Here is a 19,503-nt window from a genome sequence, read left to right as displayed (position 1 = left end):
TCCAGGGGATTCAATATGCTTTCCTGATCTTTGCAGGCCCCAGGCTTATACATAATGCAGACAATACATGTAGTCAAAACACCTATGCACACTAACACAATTAACTAATTAGCTAATTTTTTAAAAAGGTCACACATACTGACCCACTGCCCAAGGGGAAAAAAGCTCATGAGAATGGAAGAGTGGGCTAAATTACAAGAGCCTTGTAAACCATGACAAACTATTTATATTTCAGCTTAAGTGCAGCGAAAAGCCACTGAGGAGGCTTAGGTGGACAAGTAATAAGTCATTTTTGTTTAAAATATGCTGTTGGCTGCCACGTGGAGAGTATTTTGGAAGGAAGCAGGAGGGAAGCAGAACCTGTTTGACTAAAACATGGCAGTAATCCAGGCACAACTAGCTCTGTTAGATGCTTCGTGCTGTTGCCATGAGTGCAGGCAACAAGTAAAAAGGCACACACCTGTAACCCCAGCACTCAGGAGGCAGAGGCGGGTGGATCTCTGTGAGTAAGAGGCCAGCCTGGTCTACAGACTGAGTTCTAGGACAGACAGGGCTACACAGAGAAACTGCCCAGTTCAATTGTTAGCAGTTCTTTCAGGCTGTTTTGATACAATGTCAAAATCACTTACAAAGATTTGAAAATTTCAGTCATTTTCAAAAGAAAGATATGACACGAGAACAAATGCCCAAGATTGACTCTAAATTCCCTTATTCCATGAAAAACGCCGCACTAACAGAGAGAAGACATGTCACAAATGTGCTTACCTGGGAGCACAAGAGAAAGCCAGCAGGCATTTAGAGACCACTGAGCTCATAAGATGAGCAGGTCAACTTGCTGCACAGTATCACAGGCTTAAATAAGAAAAGGTTTCACCACTTGTGCTGGGAAAGCCTCAATACCAGCACATAAGGAGAGGAAGGAGGGCTACAGCCAGTCAAGAGCTGAGCAGCCCGGAATACACAGACAGACCTTATTTTAGGGGCGAAAAGGAGATTGGAAGGAAGGGAAAGGAAAGAGTGTCGGCCTTTTGTAGAGAAATGGCCAATAAAAGTCAAATGCAGGCCAGGTGTGGTGGCGCATACCTTTAATCCCAGCACTCAGCAGGCAGAGGTAGGTGGATTGCTGTGAGTTCAAGGCCAGCCTGGTCTACAAAAGCAAGTCACAGAGAAACCCTGTCTTGAAAAACCTTAAAAACAAAAACAAAAAGTCAAATGCAGGGCTACAGAGATGGCTCCACAGGTAAAGGCACTTGTTCTTGTAGAGTACCTAGGTTCAGTTCCCAGCACCCACAGGATGGCAAACCACCTGTGCCTAACTCAGTTCCAGAGGACCCAACACCCAGTTCTGGCTTTCTTGGGCACTGTATGCACTTGGTACACAGAATAGCAAAATATTCACATATAAAATAAAAATAATTTTTTTAAAAAGTCAAAGCGAGATATAGTGGCACACACCTTTATGAAGACCAGCCTGATCTACATAGTGAGTTACAGAACAAACAGGGAAAGAGACTCTGTCTCAAAAAAATAACAATGTCAAATGCTCAGAATCAAAATAAGTAAGAATTTAGAAAATGTCATCAAATAGCTTCTGAGTATAGAATCTGTCTTCCTTCAACTGTGAAGAAAGGAGCTTACACACCTCTCGATCCTCGCAGTCACTGTGAGCAAGAGGAAAGTGTCAAGTAGAGGGTTACTGTGACTTAGCTCTTATGTTTTATTCACCTTCGTTTTCAACTTGTGAGATTATAGGCATATACTGCTTTTAAAATATTTGTAGTTGATAGCCCGGCATGGGGGCACACACTTTCAATCCCAGCACTTGGGAGGCAGAGGCAGGCAGATTGCTGTGAGTTCGAGGCCAGCCTGGCCTACAAAGTGAGTCCAGGACAGCCAAGGCTACACAGAGAAACCCTGTCTTGGAAAACAAAACAAAACAACAGTAATAAAAACTTTGTAGTTAGTCCTACATGGAAAGATCTATTTTTCAGTAAAGAATCACAATAATTTTTCTTCCTTTTTAATTATATGAAAAAAATAATAAAAAATTAAACAGAATTCCTGCCTGGTCTAATAATTCCATTTCTAGTTGCACCCTTAAATAGAAAGCAGGATCTTGGAGAGATAGATCTACAGTTATGTTCTTATCAGTATTATTCCAAACAGCTGAAACATGGAATCAGCACACACACAATATATAAATACAAAAGTAAGTAAGTACAATATGCAAATTTAGGTAGAATTTCAGCTTTTTCACACTAGCTAAATAAATGTCAGATATAAGCAAAATCATATTCCCCAAGACAACAAAAATATTAATGTTCACAGGCTGGCACAGCAGCTCTCAAGAACTAATAAGCTAAAAGCCAGATTCAGATCTTCTGAATGTTTGTGTCTCTTCACAATGTCCAGGCAAGAATGTTACAGTGGGGTTGAGAGTGCTGCTCAGTGATACAGCACGTGCCTACCCTGTGCAAGGCTAGAGTAAAAAACAACACTATTGTGAGTGTGTCTGGACTGCACAACTAGCTTCTATCCTCCTGCTTACCCATTTACTCAACAGAAAGCCAGTCTGGAAGCCAGTCTGGAAGCTAGTTTTGTGTGAGGTATTTGTTAAGTGACATTAAGAACTCATGAGGGGGTCGGAGACATTGCTCAGTGATTAAGAGCATTTGCTGCTTGCCCAGAGAACCCAACTTCAGATTCCAACAACCACAAGTGGATCCAAGGCCCTTTTCTGGCCTCCACGGGCACCTGTATGGACACGCATGAATATACGCAAGAACACATGAGGGGACAGGTGAAACAGCTCATAAGATAAAGGCACCGCTGCCAGGCCTGACAACCTGAGCTCAATTCCTAGGATTAACATGGGGAAAAGAGGAGAACCTGCTCCCTCAAGTTATCCTTTGACCTCCAAAAAAGCAGTATGGCATACATGTGCACATAGGCATGCACACACTCATACACCAAATGCTTTTAAAAACAGAGCATCTTAGAGAGCATTTCATTCTATGATGCTTTTGGTTTTTTAAAGTTTTTAAAAGTTTTTTTAAGACAGGGTTTCTCTATGTAGCCTTGGCTATCCTACACTCGCTTGGTAGACCAGGCTATCTCTGCCTCCCAAGTACTGGGGTTAAAGGCATGCGCCATAGCACCTGGCATATGATGCTAGTTTTGAAAACCAATGAAAGAAAAAGAAAGAGAGAGAGGCATGGAAGGAGAGGCTAGAGAGGTGGCCCAGAAGTTAAGAGCACTGGCTGCTGTTCTGGAGGACCAAGGCTCAATCCCCAGCATCTACATGGTGGCTGAGTACTGTCTAACTATAGTTCCAGGGAATTCAATGCCTTTTTCTGTCTCCACAGGCACTGTATTCATATGATACATAGACATACATGCAGGCAAACCACTCATATACTTAAAAAAATATTTTTAAAGAAAGAATTAATTTCATTCTAAAGCCTTCATTCTCACAGAGACACTAGAATAACTGAGTGTCTCTGACTACTCTTAATTACTCAATTCTATTTTTCTCATAGCATGTGGTACCCTTTAACCCTTTGTGTATGTGTACATACATGATACAGTATAAACATACATATGCATGTGTGTGGTGATGTGCGCGCGCGCACACACACACGTATGCAGGCTTGGCAGCAAGTGCCCCCCCCACCATATATGTACAAATGAGTGAACTGGAGCCTAAGCACCTGTGAGCAGACATCTTCTGCTCTGTGTTCACGGTCACACCTTCAATTCTTAGAACAGTGCCTGCCACATAATATTCAATCAATATGTGTTAAATGGATAAGAAAATGACAGAGAAATAGGAAAATATGTGAAATATCACACTTGGGACTCATGATAACCTAAGACCTACTGTGACCTTTACCCAGAAAAAAAAAAAAATCATGTGAGTCTTATGAAATAGTACAACCCAAAAAATGTTCAATTAACAAGTAATCATTCTTTAACCCAAGACAATAAATTAACCTATTCAGAAATATGAAATATAAAGGCAGGGAAGGGTCCACACAATAAGCATCTATTAGTTTCTTCCCAAACACATATCTAGGAAATATCTGTAGTTTATATCATAAACTCTTCATTCAAGTTAGAATTGATCTATTACATACTTACTATTATTATTGCCATGAAATTCACAATCAAATCTCAGATATTAAAACAATCTATCAGAGTTGGGCATGGTGGCTTATGCCTTTGGATTAAAAAACTAAAAAAGGGCTGGAGAGATGGCTCAGAGGCTTAAGAGCACAGCCTGCTCTTCCAAAGGTCCTGAGTTCAATTCCCAGCAACCACATGGTGGCTCATAACTATCTATAATGAAATCTGGTGCCCTCTTCTGGTGTACATGCAGGCAAAATACTGTGTATATAAATAAATCTTTAAAAAAAAATAAAAGAAATATTTAATTGGCTCATCCAGGATGGATGGTTGAGCCTAACTTGTTAGGGCTGCCAGCCCCCCAGGCTTTAACCCTAACAGCTCCAGCAACACCCTGCTAATGCCCTGCCCCACCCTAAATCCAGGGACCATCTAAGCCAGAGGTTAAGAGCCAGAGCTTAAGAGCGCTGGCTATTCTTCCAGAGGACGCAGGTTCGATTCCCAGCACCTACATGGCAGCTCACCATTGTCTTTAACTCCACAGGAACGGACACCCCTCACACAGACATACATGCAGTACACATGAAATAGAAATAAATTAAAATTTTAAAAAACTAAAAAATACATGAATAGATAAATAAACAACAACAAAATCCATCTGCTGGGCGGATGGTGCACGCCTTTAATCCCAGCACTGAGAGGTAGAGGCAGGCAGATCTCTGTTGAATTCCAGGCCAGCCTAGTCTACAAAGCCAGTCCAGGACACCCAGGACTAGTAAGAGAAATCCCATCTCGAAAAGCCAAATAAATAAATAAATACCTAAATATCATCTACCAACATACATGGGCTTTTTATAAAAAATTCAACCTGAAGACCTCATCAGCATCTGACTTTATTGTATTTTATTTTGACACAGGATTTCACTATGTAGCCCTGCCTGGCTTGGAACTGGCTAGGTAAACAAGACTAGGCTCTAATTCACAGAGACTCATCTGTCTGCACCTGTCTCCCCTTCCTGAGTACTAGAATTAAAGATGCAAGCCCCAGCCCCAGAGGATGCTCTGGCTGTAGAGAGTTCTTTGCTTAGTTAGAAGCAAACACTTGGAAAACAAGTGTTAAATCTAAGCTCTACCAGCAAATCTGGCATAAAATAAAATCACTTTTCTCTCTGTCTTTTGTTTCCATCTTCCAAACCAAGAGTTTAGTATAAACAGGTGAAAATAACTGAGTTTCTCAAGATAAGAAAATAAACAAGCGGGAGGCAGAGGCAGGCCAATCTCTTGTTTTCAAGGCCAGCCTGGTTAAAAGAATGAGTTCCAGGACAGTCAGGGCTACACAAAGAAACCCTGACTAGGAAACCAAACCCTCAAGGGGGTAGGGGGTGGGGGGTGGGATTAAGAGTCTTGGTGTCAAACACTTTAAAAACATTCCTTCACTAATAATTGCTGTTATCTACTCATCAAGTAGTTATTCATTGTGTTTCCAAGCACCTTAACCGATGATTACATACAAGAACTCAATAAAAATATTCATATTTGAAGAGAAAAACATAAAACGATTTCCAATTTCCAGTAAACATGAAAGATTACAAAACTTTACACAAAACATCTCAACTTACATTTTGTCCCTCTGGTTCTAACTTGGGGATTTTGTGTGACTTGCGCTCTTCGGACCTGGACGATTCGTGCTTGTTGCTTTTTTTCCTCTTTTCCTTTCTGCCTTCGTGCTTTGACCTTGTGTGCTCACTCGCCTGTACTTCATTTAGAAGGTCTCCACAGAGGGAGGACTCAAACAATTCCCTGCCATTCTGGATAGTTTTGGTTATTTTTAGTTTAATCTCAGGTGAGCCTGTCTTCTTTGGAATCACAGTCTGTGGAACCGAAGGAGGTGGAGGAGGAGGAGGTTGTGGAGGAGAAGGTTTTTCCAGAATGTCATGCGGTCTTGTGTTTGGAATTTCTGAGTGGTAAAAGTCAGTGGGGCTAAAGTTTCTAACTGCACCAAAACCATTGGCTGACCCATTGGGATACTGACTATATGGTGGGTATTTGGTTTGAGTTTCATACAAGCTGATTGAGGGTGGGTAGCCATTTGTGAGTGGAGGAAGGTCTTCTGTTGTAGGTGGATATTGAAAACCTTGTTGCAAAGTAGCTTCAAAGGGCGTCTGGCCACCATCTTCAACAATGTCACTGTTGTTATCAAAGGCATCCTCCTGGCGGATGTTGGCGGAGTCAATGAGTTGAGGTGGTTGCTGAATTGTGTTTCCCATGATCCCTTGCATGAAAGAGAAAGAGAAATCCATTGTTCTGCTCCAGCATCCTTAACTTTCCCTTTCTCTCATCGAGCCTAAAATTAAAAAGAAAAGGATTAAAATGTATTAAAATTCTAAGAGGTCACAGGGTGTGGTGGTGCACCCTGTAATCCCAGCACTCAAGGAGGCAGAGGCAGGCAGACTGCTGTGAGTTTGAGGCCAGCCTGGTCTACAAAGTGAGTCCAGGACAGCCAAGGCTAACACAGAGAAACTCTGTCTAAGAACAAAACAAAACAAACAAACAAAACCTAACAGGCAATAAGCCAACCGACTACAATCACACAAGCGTTTTATACCTAATTTTCACATTCAGATATGCAGGCATTAAACCTACATAATTCTGACATAAGCAAATAGGATTGGCTATGGAGCCCAAGCTGTCCTTAAACTGAGGAGTCTCCTGACTCATCCTCCCTGGTACTGAGATTATAGAAAAACAGCATCACATACAGTAAAGACTCTGCTTAGTTTCACAGCAACTTTAGCAAGTATAAGACATTTCATGCATGCATACTTCGTTCTTTTGTTTTGTTTTGTTTTGTTTTTTGAGACAAGGTTTCTCTGTGTAGCCCCGGTTGTCCTGGAACTCACTTTGTAGACCAGGATGGCCTCAAACTCACAGAGATCTGCCTGCCTCTGCCTTATTAGTCCTAGGATTAAAGGTATGTGCTACCACCATGGCATTATACTTCATTCTTTAAATGGTTATGTAGTAAACTGTAGCATGACTTTAACTGATTCAACCATATGTATTCTGTAAGTCAATTAGCTGCTTACAAGTATTTAGTGTACAAACATGTCTACAGAAAAAACTTTTTGAGACAGGGCATCACTGTGTGACCCAAACTGCCCTTAGACTCGTGATCTTCCTACTTTTGCCTCTGAGTACTAGGATTATAATTATGTACTATCACATACAGCTCTTGAAGAATGTTTCCTTCAGCAGGGTACACTATCATATGCTTGTCATCACAAGATTGAGGAGACTAAAGGATCTTGAGTTGGAGGCCAAACTGAGCTACAAATAAGGAGACCCTGTCTCATAGGAAAAAAAAAATTCAACTATAAATCTGTGCATATATGTATTCATACAGGGAAGATTTAAAAACTTTAGCTGTAAAACTGTTTCAATGGCTGTGCTGTATCAGTTTATAATCATATTAATAGCGTGTAAAGATCTAATTCTCTTCACTCTTGGCCATTATCTAATTGTGTGGCATATATAGTAGAATCATTAGAAAATGCACATATCAATGTCTTACTCTTGAAGATTCCAGTTTAATAAGTCTGTATATAAAGGGGTTAAAGCGTGAATATTTTAAGACCACAACATCTCTGCTGATTTTGGTAAAAGTCTTCTGTTACATCACTGCAATTTATCACTATATTTAGTATACAATTATGCAAGGTACAACACAGTGTTTTAACATGCCCACACTGGGTAACAATGTTATAATATAGACAAGCATCTGCAATAAGGTCACCTCGTCAGAGACTGAGTAAGTCCACATCCAAGGCAAAGGATTAATGAATAGTACATATACTACTTACATTTTCATCTACTGAACAAATGGGTTTTTATTACTATATGAACTCTGATTTTAGCTGTCTGAAATATTGTGAGGGCTCCTGGGGCATACAGACTAGTCCAGTTCTATGATTAATTAATGTTGTCTATCATCTTGGTTCAAGTAGTATCTCATACTTATCAAACTCAAAACAGTAAATTGGAGGGAACAAAACCTAACAATAAACTTTTTGAGCTATATCCATCCACTCATATAGCTGCTGTTTGTTCTACTAAGCAAAGAAATAACTCGAGACATTTAGAAATTGCTAACAAATTAATAAGAAGGCACATGTTGGCCAAGTGTGGTGGCATACTCCTTAAAGCTCAGCACTGGGGAAGTAGAGGCAGGCAGATCTCTATGAGTTCAGGCCAGCCTGATCTACACAGTGAGTTCCAGGACAGCCAGGGCTATGAAAAAGAACTTCTAGAAAATTTTAAAAAAGCAAAATCCATATAAGACAACAAAATCTAATTCCCAGAATTGCTCTCCACTGAGACAATGGGGGGGGGGGGTGGAGAGCAAGCAGCATTCTTCTGTTCTTACTGTCTCCTGGGGGGTGGGGGTGGGGGTGGCACCAGGTTTTTTGTTATTTCATTCACCCTTGATGACAACCTGCTAGCTAGGTAGTTAGGGATTATGATTCCCCATCAAAGGACATGAAGGTCTGAGTGAGGGGTTAAGTGGCCTGCTGAAACCAGAAAGCAAAGGATAGCACTAGACTCAATACAGGCTTCATGTGCCTCCAAACCCCATAGTCTTTAATTCTATACTGTTTCCTCCTCCAGGCTGTCAGTTTCTAGAGGATTCATTTTGTTCAAGTGTTTTATTCCTGGACAACTGTCAAATTAGCAACGACTCTAATGACTACCTCTATGTTTAAACTGTGCTTTATATAGAGTTCAACATGAAATCCTCCTAATAGCCTTTCCCCAGATATTATCTTAGAACAGATGGAGAAGTAGAGACACAACTCTGTCAACTGACAATTACGATTCAACTCAGTTGGCTCCTCCATTCACTAACAGTGCTGAGAAGTGTTAGAAATGAAGTTGTAGAATACAGAGCAAGACAGAAATATTGCTGTAATCTGATCCTTAACAAAAACATAGAGCTCACAGCAACAGATGTAGGAAGGTTCTCCTAGTTAGCTACAGCTGGACAAAGATTATCTGAGGGTCTCACTGGGGTGCTGCCTCAATCAGACGGGCGTGTCTATGGGCATTTTCTTGATTGGCAACTGCTATAGGTGTGCCCAGCCCATTCGGAAAAGTACCATCTCTAAGTCTTGTGCTATTTAAGAAAGCTAGCTGAGCAGAAGTGAGCATTCCTCCTCCATGGTTCCTGTCTCTATGTTCCTGCTAACTTCCCTTAAAGATGGACTGTAACCTCCAAGTATAAGATAAAACACCCCCCTCCTCATGTCAAGTTGTTTTAGTCGTGGTTTTTATCACCAGAACAGAATTCTGTTACCACGCATAGAGCACCGCACAGATGGAAATAAGGTTTTTTCACTGATAACTTCACTAACAGCATGTTAAATATTCACATCCAACAAGATGCAACCTGCATTTTTAGCTGTGATCACTGTCATAGATGACATAAGCTTCCAAATGAGTCTCCCAAGATTTTTCAGATGCAGGTATTCCAATTCAAGTTTCTATATTTTTCATTAATACCAAACAAAAGTTAAGAATGTTGACATTTTTCTTATTTCCCTTCTCTAGCCCTAAATACAAGTTTTGTTTAAAGTTTTATTAAAGTTCACTGTAGTTTGAGCTGAGAAGTAGCATAACTATCTTATAATTACATGGGAGTTGCAATGACAAAATTATTTTTATATGTATTGAGGGTGCTAGGGATTACACCAAGGCCTTGTGCACTACTGAGCTACATTCCTAGTACTGTGAGCATTTCTTAAAATTGTGTGTATGTGTGTGCATGCATGTGATTCAAGTGCCCATGGAGGCACCCAGAGGGCTGTGAGCTGTCCAAAATGGGAACTGGGAACCAAGCTTGGACCCTCCACAAGAGCTCTAAGTGCTCTAACCGCTCAGTCATCCCTCCAGCCCCGATATGCATCCTGATTTGATCTGCACAACAACTCTGGAAGGCTGCCAAGGCAGATAGCTTCACTTATTAGAGAACTACAGTGGATACTGGAGATTTGGAGTTTCCCAGGGCCATGAGCTAATTAGTGATTTGGCTTGAAGACTACATTTCCTGATTTCTAAACTTGTGTTCTTTTTCACAGTGTCTTTGCCAGAGAGAAAATGATGACATGAGGACAACTATACTTTAACCTCAAGAGTAACACACTCAAGACTAAAAAAGCAGGCCTTCCCTACACAGCTTTGCTTCTTCATCATATTTGTCATGGCTTCTGCCCTTTTTATAGCTTCCCAGATTACAAATCATAGACTCATGTGACTTACTCTTCCTTGCCTGTTAAGTCATAAAACAAGTTTGAGCAAACCCTATAGTTTCTTACTTTGTTATGCTTTGTTTTCTGAGATAGGATCTCCCTATGTTGCGCTGGTTGGCCTGGAACTTGCTACGGAGCCTAGGCTGGCCCCTAACTCACATATTTAACTGCATCTGCCTCCTGAATGCTAAAATTAAAGGTGTGTATCACCACACCTGACAGTCTCTCCCTTTAAAATCTGATTTATTCTTTGACTTCTATACTAATTTCAAAACCCAGCCAGCCCCAAGCACCTTCTCCAAAATTATGATCACTGATTTTCTAGATACTTCTTTTGATATGTTTTGAATGTAGTTGAGGCTAAGCAGGACTGAGCTCATGTCAATCTTCCTGCCTCAGTCTCCCAAATGCTGAGATTAAAGGCAGCAGCCACAACACCTGGCTACTGAGATGTCTAGCTAGCCTCCAACTCCTTTCTTTCTTCACAGCAGTTAGAAAATAGTTCTTGCAATAAGACTTCCTAAGTCTAACTGCAAACCTAAAAACACTACAGCTTCATAATATAGCAAATGGTCTCCATGCCTTTCATGGGCAGCTTTAACCTTTTCCTCTCAATACAAACTTCGTGTGTATGAACCAACTTTTCTGAGCTCTAAGAAACAAATAAAGAAAAGATTCTTTAAAATCCAGGTTTGTTCTTAGTCAATGTAGCCAACAGAAGCTGGCTGAAACGATAAAGCTGAGCTCTTCTCACAAGGTATCTTCCCTGGAAGCGCCTTCCATGTTCCTACTGTGGAAATGTCACACTTTCCCCCCAAATGCCTGCAGAAACGCACTACTCATATCTGAAACTTTCAGTTTTTACTCTAAACGTGTCTTTTTGACAGAAACCACATCTGTTAGCTGTCCAAGCACAAAGCTTGAGAATCGTGGTACATCACTTGAGTTTTATTTCCTACATATATAACTCTCAATTGTCCGTGTCATCACATCTCTTCTTTTTTTTTTTTTTGGTTTTTTTCGAGACAGGGTTTCTCTGTGTAGTCTTGGTTGTCCTGGACCCGCTTTGTAGACCAGGCTGGCCTCAAACTCACAGCGATCCACCTGCCTCTGCCTCCCGAGTGCTGGGATTAAAGGCGTGCGCCACCACGCCCAGCTCATGGCATCTCTTCTTGATGACTGCTCTGCCTTCTTATTCCATAGCGACCGCTATCCTATGTGAAATCCTCCAAATACTCATGTGTTTAAATTCTTGTTTCTCTCCAGGTGCCCTTGTTTTGGTAAATTATGTGATTTTGTGGGAGGATGGATCTGTCAGTTGGTCCCCTCTCTCTTCCCCCTTCCCTCCCTCCCCCCTCCCCTTGTAGTCACCCCTCCTGCACCCGGCCCTAGTCCTCCCCACTTCTCTCCTTCCACTCCCTAATGCACAGCACACACTAAGCAGCTACTGCATGCTCTCCCTCCATCCCTTCTCCACCATGATGAATGTACCCTTTCAAACCTTCCCTCCCTTAAGCTGCTTCCTGTCAGGCATTTGGTCTAACCAACAAGAAGAGATACCTCAGTAGCCTCCTACTTCTGCTTCATCATAGTCTATTTCCCCTTGTCACTTCTTTTTTTCCCCCTTGTCACTTCTTAAAAGCAAATCTAATCATTCAACTTATTCCCCTCAAAATCCTTTAACACAACAAGGGAAATGAACTACTGCTACATGAACAACATAGACCCTCATAAATGCCAGGCTGAAGGCTGTGGGTGCAGCTCGGTTAGTACAGTGCTTGTCTAGCATGCACAAGAGTCTGGGTTCTAGCCATGTGTCACAGGTACATCAGGAGGAAGATGAAGGTATTTTATTCTGTTTAGGTTTTCATGGGATGTTGTTGTTGTTGTTGTTGTTGTTGTTGTAAGACAACCTCTGCATCTATCTCCCAAGTGTTAAGATAAAAACAATGCATCATCACAGGTGGACATGATGGTGCACACCTTTAATCCCAGCACTCAGGAGGCAGAGGCAGGCGGATCGCTGTGAGTTTGAGGCCACCCTGATCTACAAAGTGAGTCCAGAACAGCCAAGGTTACACAGAGAAACCCTGTCTCGAAAAACTAAAACTAAAACAAAAACAAAAAAAAACCAAAACGATGTGTCACCACACCTGCCATGGTTTTGTTGTTGTTGCTGCTGCCTATTTTAGCAAACAGTAGAGCAATAACAACATGATCAATACCCCAGAAGCCTCGGCATTTACCAAGACTCCTCACTGTTACAAATGTGCCACATTCATTCTTGCAATCAGGTATTTTAAAGATTTGCTTATGTTTAAGGTGCATGGGTGTTTGCCTGAGTAGGTCCGTGCATTACATGGTGTAGTGCTCTTGGACAGCAGAAGGCGGCTTTGGATCCTCTAAACTAAGGTTATAGAAGGTTGTTAATTGCCATGTGGTTGCTGGGAACTCAAACTGGGTCCTCTGGAAAAGCAACTAGTGCTCTTAACCAGTGAGCCATCTCTCCAGCCCCCTCCCACACTCATGATTTTTGAGATAGGGACTCACTATACAGCCCAGAGTAGGCTTGAAACTGGTCCTCCTGACTCAGCTTCCTTGGAGCTGAGATACAGAAATTTAGCAGTATGCCAGACTTGTAATTAGATTTTATAATTTTTTTATTTGTGCATACATGTTTGTATATGCAGGTACATATGTGTGTGCACATAAGTGTGCATATACATGAGGAGATGAAAAGTCAACATATGATGTCTTCCTTACTTTCTTGCCACCTTATTTTTTGAAACAGTTTCTCATTCATCATAGAGCTCATACATTTAAGCAGACTGGTCAGACAGTAAACAACACCAACCCCCTGATTCCACCACCTTAGCACCAGGATTGCTGGTATGTGCTGCTGTGCCTGGCTGTTTACATGGGTGTTAGAGATCTAAACTCAGGCTATCATGTGTGCCACAAGCACATTACTGGCTGAACCATGTCCCCAACCTGTAACCACAATTGTGTTACCTGTCTGGACACCCATCATCCCTCAGTGAGGCCTTCTAAGGTCCACCACACACTCCCCTCACAAAGCCTGCTCTTTCTCCTTTGTGGCCCTTACCATGGCATATGCTATACAAGGGTGAGGCTGCTCTCTAAGGAGTCTTTTAGTAACTACCTGCCCTGACCCCCTGAGCAGCATACTGTAGAAGGGATGTTCAATGGTGTTCTGAAGGTTCAATAAGTAAGTGAATGAAAGGGCATAGAGAAATGGCTCGAGGGTTGAGAGCACTTGTTGCTCTTGCAGAGGACCTAGGTTTGGTTCCCAGCACCCACAGAGTGGTTTGCAAATATCTATAACTCCAGTTCCAGAGGTTCCAACACCTTTGTCTGTCCTCCAAGGGCACCAGGAACACATGTGGTGAACAGACATACATGCAGGCAAAGCACTCATGCACAGAAATAAATAAATCTAAAATAAATAAATAAATAATACCAATGAGCCGGGCAGAGGTGGCACACACCTTTAATCCCAGCACCCAGGAAGCAGAGGCAGGTGGATCTCTATGAGTTCGAGGCCAGCCTGGTCTACAAAGTGAGTCCAGGACAGCTAAGGCTACACAGAGAAACCCTGTCTCGAAAAACAAACAAACAAAAGACTTAACTGCTATCCATTTGCCTGCCAATTTACTGGTATATAGCCTTCAACATAACTTCACACACCCAGAAGCTAATTTCATGATAAAAATTTATTATGTTCACTATAATAGGAAAATAAGTAAAACACCTGACCCCTGTGGCTATGCTGTCAACTGCTCTTGTGCAAGGTACTAGGTAATTCAATGAGAAAGGAAAGAACAATAATTTTAACAAGTGGTGCTGACTCAATACCCTGGATGAGTTGTGAACCTCAATCTTTGATGATTATAATAAATAGAAGTAATTAAAATTATACAAACCAAAACATCAAAGTTGAAACTGTAAAACTTTCAGAAAAATACAGAAAATGTTGGGCAAAAGTCACAACATCGTGGCCTCCATAAGAAAAGGACACATAAAATTAACTTCAAAATCATTAAGGAACAGAGGTAAATGACAGGCAAGAAGAGCATACTTTCAAAGCATAGCTAACAAGGGCTTTATCTCAGTAACTAGTTTTAGGTTTGGGGGGAACTTTGTGCTTGAGAGAAACAAAGCTCACATACATACAGGCTTGTTTCCAACTCATAGGTGTATGCAGCCTTCAGCCTCCCAAATGCTAGGACCCTAGGCATGCGCCACCAAGACAGGGAGCAACTTCCTACTGTTCTAAGACATAGGGGCTCATTAAAGGACAATTTAAATATGTCACCTTAGATTACTAATTTTAAATATATATATATATATATATACATATATATATATATATGGGCATTTAAGGCCAGGCATGGTGGTGCACGCCTTTAATCCGAGCACTTGAGAGGCAGAGGCAGGCAGATCTCTGTGAGTTTGAGGCCAGCCTGGTCTACAAAGCGAGTCCAGGACAGCCAGGGCTACACAGAGAAACCCTGTCTTGAAATCAAAAACAAAAACAAAAAACAAGGCATTTAACTGGGCTTATGGTTCCACAGGGTAACAGTCCGTTATAGTGGAGCTAAGGCATGACAAGAGGAACAGCTGGAAGCTGACACCTAGATCCACAGACAGGAGGCACAGAGAGTAGCTTCCAGCCTTGTGAAACCTCAGTGACAACCCTCCTTCAATAAGGCAACACCACCAAACAGCTCTACCAACCAAGTATTTAAATGGCCAAGACTTACAGGGGACATCTTATTCAAACCACCGGAGATACATAACAGCTACTACTTCCTTTTGGTTTGTTTTTGTTTTTCGAGACAGGGCTTCTCTGGGTAGCCTTGGATGTCCTGGACTCACTTTGTAGACCAGGTTGGTCTCGAACTCACAGAGATCTGCCTGCCTCTGCCTAACCCAGTGCTGGGATCACAGGTGTGCTCCATTGCACCAACAGCTACTTACTTTAAACAAGTCACTAACAAATATTAACCACAATGAGATATCTATGATTACATGGCTCATAATGTGATATGCCAACACAGCATATTCTTTGAAGTATTCTTTCCAAGGTTAAGACAAATCTAAGAAATAAAACGTGGAGCCTGCAAGATGGCTCAGCATTTAAAGGTGCTAGCTGTGTAAACCTGACTGTGTGATCCCCAGAATCCACAGAAAGGTAGAGAAAATTGACTCCACTAAGTTTTCTTCTGATCTCTAACCCTGTGAATATATAGTTACATATATGTGTAACATCTACATAGATAGATGTAGTTTATAGATAGATAGATAAGTAGTGGATAGATAGATGGGCAGACAGACAGACCTTTGAGTTCACTGTGTTGCTTTCATGTACACAATTTCAAGGTGTTTGTATTTGGATAACCAAATAGGGGCTCATCTCTGGGAAAGGACAACTCTCTCTCCCTCTCCCTCTCTCTCTCCCTCTCTGTCTCTCTCTCTCTCTCTCAGTCATCATTACTTGCCTATAGATAGTTTCAAAAAATAGGCCCCTCTGATAATGTCCTCTTCCTGTTTGCATATCTATCAGTACTGTCATTGTTTAGGTCTTGTTTAGGCAGTCATATTGCTGTTATCGTGGGTGCAGCTTCCTTGTCAATTCTAGGAGACACAATCTTTTTGTTTGTAATGCTGGGGTTGGACATAGGGCCTTCCACATGCCATATAACTGCCCTATCTACATCCCCAGTTGCAGCTAATAATTTTCGTAAGTACAGTAACACTAATCTAACTTAGAAGAGAACTCCTTATCCTTAGAAAAACCATGTCTGGGCTGGAGAGATGGCTCAGCAGTTAAGAGTACTGTTTGCTCTTCCAGAGGTCCTGAGTTCAATTCCCAGCACCCACACAGCAGTCTCAACTGTCTATAATCCCAGTTCCAGAGGATCTGAAACCCTCTCAAAGACATACATGCAAGCAAAAACCAATGCAAATAAAATAAATAATTTTTTTAATGCATTTATTTTTGTTTGTTTGTTTTCAGGCAGACTGGATGTAAGATTTACTACTAACAGGATTTGGTGGGGGGTATAGGACAGCACAGTAAAAACCTGCAGAGTACTGGGTATGTCACTTGCCAAGGGCACCATTAGTGGATTTATATTTGACTCCACAGCCAGGGATAACTTGAACTTGGTTCTATCCAGGGCCTCAATCACATGTTCCTTACTCTGGAGTCTGGTGCATGGATGGACATGATGACCTGGCCATTGTGCCCTGGGGCTCCCCAAAGGAACCATACATACCCGTCTGGAGCTTAGTTTAATGAGAGCACTGAGATCAGATGCATATGAACAGCTGCCCGGAAAATGTCTCCAAGATCCCTTAGGGCAGCCCATACAGACAACAGGCAGCATGCACTATCAACAACGCTGCTGTCTGCAGCCACTCCATACTGGGTCCCATCAAGCAAGGGATCTGCTCAGTTTAACTGACTGAAGATTCATTCATTCATTTCTCTCTCTCTCTCTCTCTCTTTTTTTTTTTTTTCCTCCCCCAAGACAGAGTTTCTCTGTGTATCCCTGGCTGTCCTGGGCTCACTTTGTAGACCAGGCTGGCCTCAAACTCAGAGATCTGCCTACCTCTGGGATTGAAGGTATATGCCACCATGCCCAGCTTCTTTCCTTTTTCTTAATTCAAGGTAGGGTCCCATTATGTAACCCTGTTTGGCCTGTAACTCACTATGCAGATCAGGCCACAATACAGGGCCCTCCTATCTAAGGGGAACACAGAGGAAGCTGATGCTGCCCCCATTAGAGGTCTAAGGGAGGGGAATACGGCAGAAGATAGAGGAAGAGTGGGAACTGGAAGATAAGAGTGAGGGACTAGCAATTGGGATGTAATGTAAATAAATTATAATAAATAAATTTTAAACTTTTTAAAGTAAAAAATGAGAAAACAATTTATTACAACCTTTTGATTTTTGTATGCACACACATACAGGTCAGAGGACAGCTGTCAGGAGCTGGCCCCTTCCTTCTACTGTGTGAGTTCCACAGATCAAACTCAAGTCAAGCTGGGTAACAAGTGCCTTTACCTGCTGAGCCATCTTGCCAATCACGGGACCAGTTTTTGTTTTATTTTGGTTAGACAGAGTATCACTATGTGGCTCTGGCTGGCCTCAAACTCACAGAAATCCAGCTGCCTCTGCTTCCCTAGCGTTGGGATTAAAAGAATTTGCCACTACAACTATTTTTTATACTTAATTTTTCAAGGTATTTTGAAACTACACATGTCATTTTATAGTAGGTTTTATACACAGAAGAGCCAGGCAGCAACCTGCCAAGAGCAGGCATATGGACTGATGCCAGATTAGAACTTCACAAAAGAGGAACCATTCTGTGTTGACTGCCACACACTGTTAGGCTCAATGCCCAACTCTAAGGCATGTGGGCCTAGGATTTTAGGCTGCTTTTCCTATATCGCTAACCTTTCTTTAATTTCTTTTTTTAGAACTGTGTGTCTATCTTGTTCAGTGTTGTAAGAATTAATATTTAATCTATAAAGAACGCTTAGGAAAGTGCCTGGTATAGTTAGCTTTCAGCACCTCTTCACTATTATTTGCTACAATACTGTATACAAAAGAACTGCTAAAAAAAAAGAAGAGGAGGAGGAGGGGTGGCAGCAGCACGCACCTTTAGTCCCAGCACTTGGGAGGCAGAGGCAGGCAGATCCACAGAATGAGTTGCAGGATAGCCAAGACTAAATAAAGAAAACTTGTCTTGAAAAAAAGAAAGAAAAGATCTGACCTAAAGAATTTACAATGTATTTTATTTTCTGTGCATGAGTATTTGCCTGCATGTAGGTGTATGTATCATATGCACACCTGGTGCCCATGGAGGTGAGAAGAGGGTGTCAGATTCCTGAGAACTGGAGTTACAGCCCAATGGAAGCCACTGTGTGGGTGCTGGGAACCAAACCCAGATCCTTTGCAAGAGCAGCAAGTGCTCCTAATCACTGAGCAATCTCTAGCCCTTGCAACGTCTTTAGTAATATTCAGTGAGTAAGACTTAAAAATAGAGGAAGCAGTGTGAACAGAAGGTGACCAAGAATCCAATTTGTACTGCCACTGTGGTTAAAAAAGACATTTGAGGAAGAAATAAGGACATTTGAAGCAAGGAAGCACTGAGGCATGGAGGCAGGCTGGGGAACTTAGGGAGTTTTTCACCCACTGCATTAAAAGCACCCTGTACACATAATTTAAAATTATGGTATTTTTGTATCCTAAATAAATCCCAGACAAGAACAATGCACCTAAGATGGGGCTGTATTCTGGTGGTAGAGTGTTAGCCTGGTGTGTACAAAGCATGGGCTTGATCCCAGCACTATAAATAAAAAAATTAATAAATCCTCATTTTTACTACTAAACATAATTATGGTAATATACATACCACCCCAAGACAGGATTTCTCGGTGTAGCCTTGGCTGTCCTAGACTCTCTTTTGTAGACCAGGCTAGCTTAGAACTCACAGAGATCCATCTGCCTCTGCCTCTGCCTCCCCTAGTGCTGGGATTAAAGGCGTGCGCCACCACCCCAGCTCCGATGATAATATATAGATATAAATTGTTGATAAGATCAGGCTGAAGAATCGCTTCAGTAGTTTAGCGTACTTGTTGCTCTTACAGAAAATCCCAGTTTGATTTCCAGGATCCACACTGTGACTCACACCCAGCCATCTGTAATTGTAGTTCTAGGGGATCTGACGCCTTCTTCCGACCTCTATGGGCATGAGGCACATGTAGTCTGATAGATACATGTAAGCAAAACTTTCAGACACATAAAGTAAGTATTTTTAAACTTAAAAAAATAGTATCATCAATAGATAACATTTAGTTTACTATATATCAATACTCCCCAGGCTGACCTCCAACATGCTTTACAGTCAAGGAAAACCTTAAACTTCCAATCCTCCTGCCTCCGCCTCCAAAGTGATCATATTATATGCATGTACCACCATAGCGTAGCTTTATGCTGAGCTGGGTCTCAGACTCTGTGCTTTGTGTATGCTAAGCAAGTACT

The 19,503-nt window shown here is 41.7% G+C and overlaps 1 protein-coding gene and 1 non-coding gene across 7 annotated transcripts in view; both read right to left on the bottom strand.

Annotated features, from left to right (window-relative positions):
* Nsd3 (nuclear receptor binding SET domain protein 3) overlaps positions 1 to 19,503 on the bottom strand; it is a 114,936-nt gene that overhangs the window by 67,931 nt on the left and 27,502 nt on the right. For all 6 annotated transcript variants that reach the window (XM_051169846.1, XM_051169845.1, XM_051169844.1 and 3 more), the window contains one exon: positions 5,745 to 6,469. In XM_051169846.1, coding sequence (XP_051025803.1) covers positions 5,745 to 6,425 — 681 coding nt within the window. In that variant the 5' untranslated portion in view covers positions 6,426 to 6,469. The remainder of the gene's footprint in view (positions 1 to 5,744; positions 6,470 to 19,503) is intronic.
* On the bottom strand, positions 16,791 to 16,924 carry LOC127210396 (small nucleolar RNA SNORA70). Its single transcript, XR_007833304.1, has one exon. It is a non-coding gene; the product is annotated as a small nucleolar RNA SNORA70 (small nucleolar RNA).

This window comes from Acomys russatus, chromosome 27 (genome assembly GCF_903995435.1).
Source record: "Acomys russatus chromosome 27, mAcoRus1.1, whole genome shotgun sequence".
NCBI lineage: Eukaryota > Metazoa > Chordata > Mammalia > Rodentia > Muridae > Acomys > Acomys russatus.
This window is presented reverse-complemented; position numbering and strand designations above follow the sequence as displayed.